Source organism: Mytilus trossulus, chromosome 3 (genome assembly GCF_036588685.1).
Source record: "Mytilus trossulus isolate FHL-02 chromosome 3, PNRI_Mtr1.1.1.hap1, whole genome shotgun sequence".
Classification (NCBI taxonomy): Eukaryota; Metazoa; Mollusca; class Bivalvia; order Mytilida; family Mytilidae; genus Mytilus; species Mytilus trossulus.
In genome coordinates, this window is record NC_086375.1 from 52,284,824 (window position 1) to 52,293,319 (window position 8,496).

The window sequence follows — 8,496 nt, forward strand, 5'->3', positions numbered from 1 at the left end:
TTTATTCACAATGATCATTCGTCAGTATGTTCAAATATCGACTATGACAGTGACTTTTTTTTCGTCTATTAACTCCCATCCGCCATCGCTGTCTCATAGTGGCATCATCTTCTCGTGCGTTTGATTCCCGACCAAGTCAACCTTTAAAAAACAGTCATCGATCAACCCAGCCATCCAAAACTGTTTTGTGACTAATATACCTAGTTTTATCTAGGCATGAATTAATAAATACGTATGTTTGAACTTGTTGCGTAGGAAAAGGTAAACAGTTTTATTCATTCATAACTTACCTATAAATAGTGCACACCGGTATAAGCGTAGGAAGAACGCTAATTTATAATATTAAAACCCGAGTATCGTTTGAAATTTATCACTCAGTCACATAATTTTAGGGAGTAAAGATAACATAACTATTGCAAACATGTCTCACGGAAAGGAAGATATGAGACAATTTTTCCAAAGACTTGATACTAGTGGCGAAGGCCAGGTCCAGGTAACAGAACTTAAGGCGGGAATAAAAAGAGAATTTTGCCAGGACCTAAACGATGCAGCAGTTATCGTAAGTTCATTATATATATATTTCATTTGGTATAATTCTTATCGACAATCATTGTGCAAGTTTATGTTGGTTGGTTAGCTAGTGTTTAACGTCAGTACCACTCTCAGCAATACGAGCTTATCGTGACTGTAAGTTTTAATTGGTGGAGTAAATCGAAGTGTGTCTGGAGAGAACATCTACCTGGCAATTCCTGTCAATAAAGATTTGAGTGAAACGCATCTGCCACGTATCCAATTTTATGTATCATGTCTCCGCGTAAGCTGTATAAAGGTAAAATCACATGGTAATTGTTTTAAAGTAAATGAAAAAGAAATGTCAAATACAAGGAAGGTAACTTGACAGACATTAAATCATCGTCAAACATTTAATAGATACACAGGAACAAACTGTTAACAGTAAAAATTATATGAAGTGTAAGATAAACATGACATACTATTTATATCGTCATTCGGAGATAATAGTTAATATAACAGAAATCTTCAAAAAAAAAAAGGTTTCGTGCCGATACATGACAATTTAAACCTTTTCTATATTTTATTCCCCTTTCCTTAACTCTAGTGTGGAGACTTTATTGCATTCATCTTGTCAATCCGTCTCTTCCTCCGTTAATCCGACATATACTTCCGTCAAACTTTGCTGAGGTTCCCTCGTACACGATGAATTTCGTATTTGGTCAGAAGCTGCTTGACAGTGATAAGTTGTAGTGCGCAAACACGTGCATGTATTTAATGCCATATATCTTAACCATTTATTGTTAATGAGTTTGTGCCAATACAAATATTTGTATTGTATTTGTATTTGTCAAAATGTCTACTTCGTGTTTGCAATTACTTTGAATTTTTCAAATATGTTGAATGAACTTGCATTTAGTCTTAGGTGCATGCTTTTTATTAGTTGTAAGTGGCTTCGAACAAGCTGTCAGTAACTGCGAGTACACTCAGATCAATAATTTTGTCTTTTTGTTGGGATATACAAGTACCCGGCCACGTCCACTCTGTCTTTTGTTATATGTATTTCTATTTGTATTAATCTGATGAGTGAAGCCTTTTTCGACTGATTTTTATAGTTCGTTCTTATGTTGTACTGTCCCAGGTTACAAAAAAAAGTAACGAATTGCGCCTCCTTTAAAAGTGCAGATAAGATGACAATGGCATTGGTTAGGCGAGACCGGACATCCATCCAATGAATGAAGAGAACATGCAAACGATATTCTTTTAAATGATTTGAATATACTTAATAATGATATTACATTACTTTTTCAGAATATGTTCATGGGTCTTGATATGGACGGCGACAATATGATTTCAGAAGACGAATTTCTTACACAGATGTGTGAAAAAATTGATAGAAAGTAAGCATCTAAATGGTTTACTAATATACGTAGGATATGTACACTTGCTATGGTAATGTTAATGATAGGGTTCCACTTTTTTTTTAATAAAGAATAAGAAAAATAGATTCAAGTTTTCAATCATTCTACTGCAATAAGGGTATTTACATTGGAGTTAGATATTCAATTTTGTTTTTCCTTGAACACGGCATGTGACCTTTGATCAAGATTTATGAAAAACTGCACCATATTTTCTTTTGACGACCAGAAGAATCTCAAAGTACACGTATTTCCAAATCCAATGATATGTGATATAGCCGTATACCATTTTTGACGATTAAAATTTCATAAGTCCGACTCTGGTGACCGGCTTACAACATCCTTTTAGATATGCACGAATTGTCATTTGTTAATATGTTCACATTCTGATTCATGGAAGATAACATGCAGATAAATTAAGCCTATGGCGTTTACGCTGAAGCAGAGTTGCATGCAGATAAAATTAACTTAAGAAGTTCACCGTAAGTTAAGACAGTGGGCTGATTCTAGAAAGTAGACACATGTAAGCCTATGGTGTTCACGCTGAAGCAGATTTGTAAATAAGTTTCAGAAGTTCAAACTTAAACGGTTGGCTGATGATATACAGTAGATATATGTAATGAATATAAAAACATTACATGACAGACTTAAATGAAATATTGGTTGATCTGGTGAAATTGTAGTTAATTTTTTGGCTTTTGGAAAACAAGAAAATGAATATATAAACCTAGCTTAAACTGAAGTCTCCTAAAGAAAACTTCCCGAGATTGATTTTGGATGCAAACAATGTCCACAATAAGTAAAGTTTTAATAATGTGCATATACTGCCTATAGTCGTCCCTAAAGTAATTGTCTTGCTGTCGGATGGTCGTGTTCATGAAATCGAAACTGTTGTTCTAATAATCATCGCACGAGGTTTATACATCGACAGTAATTTGTTGTGCTTATACTATAACAGAAAAAAAAATGTTTTTATTTCTTTCTTAGATACATGTATTATGCTCATTGGTCGGGTTGTTGTCTCTTTAAAATTTCCCCTATTTCCGTTCTCTATTTTATTTGTATGCTTTTTTTCCAATGTAACGACGAGGAGTTACTGTTCTATCCTAATACAATCGTTTATTGGATTATTTATGTATATCTTTTAGACTTGCCTTCACTGAGAAATTTAAACAGATGGATGCCGATGGTAGTGGATTTTTATCAAAGGACGAAATAAAGACAGCTTTACAAGAAATATACCAAGGTGACGAAGATGGTATTGATGCAATGTGTAACGATTGTGACAGTAACAATGATGGAAAAATATCATGTGAAGAATTCCTCAAACATATGAAGTAAACACCACTCGTTTCGTTAAAGCTGAACTGTGTATGTAAAAATTAACCTTGCTGCATGGCAAATCACGCCACTGAAAGCACAAAGAAAAAGTCCGTATGCAGTCAGGTCGTTCTTGATAGTGAACTATAGTTTTTATATGTTTTATAGACTATTATAAACAATGCAAGGCGTTTTATTCATTAAAAATAAAATATATATTTCTATAGCCTATGAGTTTCGTTTTGTTTTGTAAAATTGATAGACATCTAAAATGGATCAATAGGAAAGGTGGTTGGTTCACTCAGCCTTTACGGGAATGTTGAGTGCTCTTAAAACCCAAGCAATATGAATATTGCATATGTTGCAAGTCATAAGCGTTATCAGTTGCTTTATCGGACCATAGATGAATTATCACGTTGTGAATGTTTGACCTCGAGCGTCACTGAAGAGACATTAGTTGTCGAAATGCGCATCTGGTGCAGACAAATTGTTACTGTTTATGTTATAACCACCTAGCTTCTATGTTTTTCCCATATGAATGATAAGATGTGGTATAAATTAATGGTCAATGAGACAACTCTCCATCCAAATCTCAATGTATAAAAAGTGAACAAATATATGTCAAAGTACAGCCTTAAACATGGAGACTTCAAAGTTTGATCACACCGAACAGCAAACCATAAAGCCCCCAAAATGACTATATATTGTAGAACAGTTCAATCAGGAAAAGCAACGGTCTAATCTGTATTAAAAACGAGGAACATTAAGATAATATCAGAGATTCCTTATTTCGTGTTTATTAGATAATTAAATCGAAAGAAATCGACATTCTCTATCTTTTATATAGTCATCAGAGGTTTATGACTATCCAATAAAAAACTATATCTCGCCATCACACGAATTAGTATTTTCCTATCTGTTGAGCTTACACTATCAATGTATAATTTGTGTGCGAATCAATATATTGAATGATGTATATAGTAGTAATTCCCACCAGCAATTACTTGTCTGCTTATGTTTTTATATTATAACCTTTTACAAATGTAATGAAGAGGATACAATAAGGGATTCGTTAGAGTTAAGACCTTCATAATGACATTAAAAGTTTTAGAAGTGTTAAATGTGATTCAATTTACTGCTTGACTTGATGACCTGCCCTCATTACTTATTTCTACAAGTAATTTTTACATAAGGTAGGGTATGGTAAACTTTCTCTTTATAGCTGAAGGATGGATATTTTATGAATGAATGGTCTTAATACGTTGTACACCTTTATAGTAAAATCATTGTTAAAATATTTATCACGTGACGTGAACAATAGCCCCAGGACACAGTAAAAGTTAAATCATTTATCGTGGGATAAGTATTTGAATATATTAAAGAAACCGGTTGTCATCAGCTAACGCAGTCAAACACTATATTTATTACATACAAGTTGGAAGAGGACGTCTGCTAAAGTTAACAAAATGTCTCACAGCGTAGAAGATATGACTGCACTCTATGATGAATACGACAAAAATGGAGATGGAAAAGTTTCTGTTCATGAATTGAAAGCTGGAATAAAAGCCAAATTTTGCGCAGATGTTGACGACAAAAAAGTTGTGGTAAGTGTTGGCCTATTCAATTTGATTTTTCAAACACTTGGGAATAAAAAAAAAATGTTTTCTGTTTCATTCGTGTAAGAATGATTTTGATCTAATTTATTTAAATCGGGCTAGGCAAACTTGTTTTCTTGTTCACAAATGACTTAAAATAATATTGGGGCATTACAGATTTTATTTTGGAAAATTAAGAATTTAAGTTCATTGGGTCTTCATTGAATATAAGAAATTTATTTAAGAATAAATCAACTCAAAACTATGGCTTAAACTTAATTTTTTTTTAGAGAAGTTAGTTTTAGGCCCTTTTGGGAATCACATGTTGTGTATTATGTACTTTTGTTTGTCTGATGTAGCAAACTAATTGGCGTTTGTTCACGCAGCTACTGCGACTGAGCTCTATTTTGACATCTAAATGTAACCGATACTTTGTGACTTTTGTCTGGCGCAATCTTTACTTCATATTGAGTTGGTAAATAGAGCATTAAGAATCTGTGGGTGTTTAAAATGTTACGTATACCATTGAATAAAATCGATGGTCAATAGAAATTACTCTGTTTATTTTGGACAGGGGTTTAAACCTTTTGAACCTGTTGTAGATATAAATCTCGTATTAAATTCGCAATGTAAAAAATACTATAATCATCTTGAATTTAATTGAATTTAAAATGAAGAAGAAGCGTTTTATCTTGTCAAAGGATTGAAGAAGATTTGTATCGTTTATTTAGGACAAGAGTAACAAGAGTAACACGTCTTGCGAAATGAATGTTAATCTTTATTTTTATATATGCAAAAGAAATTGAGAAAAAAAAACCAGTGGACATCCATTTCTCATTTTTCTGTTAAAACGAAATACCGCGAGTACTTGTATGTTAGTTGTTGTAAGCCGTTGACGATTTGTATCTTGTATATTGATCATTTGATGTTTTTAATTTTGGGAAATGTTTCCGTTCTACTTCACTGGTTTATATTTAAATATTACCAATCTATTTGTAGGCTATATTTCAAGGTTTAGACATGGATGGTGACAACTGTATAACAAAAAATGAATTCCTTGATCAGATGTGTAGTAAAATTTCCCGGAGGTAAGACCGACATGTCCAACATTAAGATTTTATCTTTATCATTAATCTTGACAAATTTTCGTGATTCAAAATATCATCTTTCCTTTGGAGTCTGACAATGATTTACGTGTCAAAAACATGTATCTTTAATCTGTTAAATTGATTCAAAGGTTGTTTCAAAAAGCGTCACTGCAAAGGTTGAAAATCATAAAAAAAATTAAAAAAACAAACACAAACAAACAAAAGAAACAGGAACAGAACTGAAAAAAACACCGAATTCTAATTTTTGCACCAAGAATTATCAACCCCAAATTTTAGAACAGTTATACAATGGTATGTTCCAAAAAAGAGAGAAAAGACAAACTAAGCTAGTACCAAATTATTTTTTGTATTACCTTTCACATTATTTATTTTACCTGATCAAGGTGAAGGTGCGTTCGAAGCTCTGCTGGTGTGGTAATTTATTAAAAAAAGACGCCGAAAAATCAGCTAAAATTATTTATAGTGGTTTGTTACGTGTATAAGACGAGTTTAGCCATTTAAATGTCCACACTTCTCTCTTTACGTATAGAAAGATCAAAGATAAATTAATGACTGTTCAAACTGTGTTGTAACTCGGTCTGCATCAAAATGTTACGCAGGAAATCTTAAGTTACATTGGTTGTAAAGAGGCAATATTTTCAATGCAATCATTTTACTTAATTGGTGATGAACGGATAAGAAAAAATGTCATTACTTTTTATAAGTACTACATATAAAATACCGAACATAGAATGATCATATTGAGAAATTAGTTCAGATTTTTACTTCAAAATTCGCCGATTTTAACATTTAAGTGAAAGGAATTGCCATTTATTTAGCACTTGTAAAATTAACCTGGATAATAAATGTAAGACAATAGACCTATGGAACGAACTGGTGGTTTGAACAATTTTATCGACTCAGAACTCCCATTCGGTGCAGTGTTTTTTTACGGCCTATGCACTCGAAGTTTATCAATCAGCCCATATTAGGATTTCTATATTAAGAAAACAATTGACTAAAAGTAAAAGTTTCAAGATGCAATATTGTAATACCCAAAATATGTCCTTTTACGTGCAGCAATCTTTTAGTAAAACAAATTTACCTGTTATTTCAGAGTTGGATTCAGCAAGCAGTTCCAACAGTTAGACACAGATAACAGTGGATACCTCACAGTTGAGGAGGTTAAACCATTGTTACAAAACGATTACGACGATGGAAAAATTGCACAAATGTTCAAGGATGTTGATGCTGATAGCAATGGCAAAGTCTCATGTGAAGAATTCCTTAAACTTATGTAAAATTTTCATTGAACAATATGACCTTTTTTTACACATATATTTATTTCATCTTGCCATGTTAGATGTCTTTTTTACTTTTCGAAATGTTTTTCTTCATTTTCTTAGTATTATCTAAAGATTATCCTCTGTAGACATCACTTGATAATTAATTTAGACTTTTTTGATAGACTTTTGTAAACTTTTATAATATGTCTTACTTTAGGTGGCATGCTGTAATGAGACCAACTTGCGATGAATTTACCTGTTAATTTAGAGAAGGAAAAGACACGTTTGGTTATTGTTTTGGAAACATTGATATCAAATACAAACAAATATTAAGATTGTGATAAATACTCAAAAATACTTTCTATACATCAATGCAATATGAGCTTTTATAGTATTCACAATTTACATTATATTATATTATATATTACATTTTATTAAACTAACAAAATATAAAACATTTCGAGTTTGCTGATTGTATACAAATAAATGGCACGTTCTAAATAAACTCATCATAGATACCAGGACTAAATTCTGCATATACGCCAGACGCGCGTTTCGTCTACATAAGTTACAATAATAGAATTGTTAAAACAAGAGTCCAGCTTTAAAACAACTGGTATATTTAAACGGTTTCAGGAGAATAAATCATAAAAATTATTAGCTGGAAGATAGTATGTTTACAAGGTCGAATAGTAACCTAACAACAGAAAAGAAGTAAGTTTACCAAATGGGTTTTAATCTGTTGGTTGCTGGAAAAGGTGTCCAGACAAATCGTAATAGTTGTATATAAGACGATGTGGTGTGAGTCCCAATAATATAACTCTTAGTCCAAGTCAAAATTTGTGGTAAACTATGATAGGTCAAACATAAAAAAAAGATGTGGTAGGATTGCAAATGAGACATCTCTCCAGACCAAATGACACAGAAATTAACAACTATAGGGTACCGTATGGCCTTCAACAATAAGCAAAGCCCATACCGTATAGAAAGTTATAAAAGGCCCCGAAATGACAATGTAAAACAATTCAAACGAGAAAACGGCCTTATTTATGTGCAAACAAAATAATTACGAAAAACAAATATGTAACATATAAACAAACGACAACCACTAAACTACTACCTCCTAACTCGGGGAAAGGCACATTCATACAGAATGTGGCGGGATCACATCCCTCTCCCGTCCTAACCTGGGACAGTGTATAACAGTGAACAGTTTTTACAACATAGCCTTGGCTCACACCGAACAGTAAGCTATAAGAGCCAAATTATACTAGTGTAA

General features: G+C 32.5%; 2 protein-coding genes across 2 annotated transcripts; both read left to right on the forward strand.

Moving 5' to 3' along the window:
• The first annotated feature begins 266 nt into the window (after window positions 1–266).
• On the forward strand, window positions 267–3,474 carry LOC134711795 (uncharacterized). The gene is made up of 3 exons (XM_063572678.1): window positions 267–559; window positions 1,822–1,910; window positions 3,077–3,474. Exons 1-3 carry the CDS (start codon window positions 422–424, stop codon window positions 3,267–3,269), a joined length of 420 nt encoding a protein of 139 aa, XP_063428748.1. The 5' UTR covers window positions 267–421; the 3' UTR covers window positions 3,270–3,474.
• Window positions 3,475–4,551: 1,077 nt separating this feature from the next.
• On the forward strand, window positions 4,552–7,674 carry LOC134711796 (uncharacterized). The gene is made up of 3 exons (XM_063572680.1): window positions 4,552–4,852; window positions 5,843–5,931; window positions 7,049–7,674. Exons 1-3 carry the CDS (start codon window positions 4,715–4,717, stop codon window positions 7,230–7,232), a joined length of 411 nt encoding a protein of 136 aa, XP_063428750.1. The 5' UTR covers window positions 4,552–4,714; the 3' UTR covers window positions 7,233–7,674.
• Window positions 7,675–8,496: the final 822 nt, after the last annotated feature.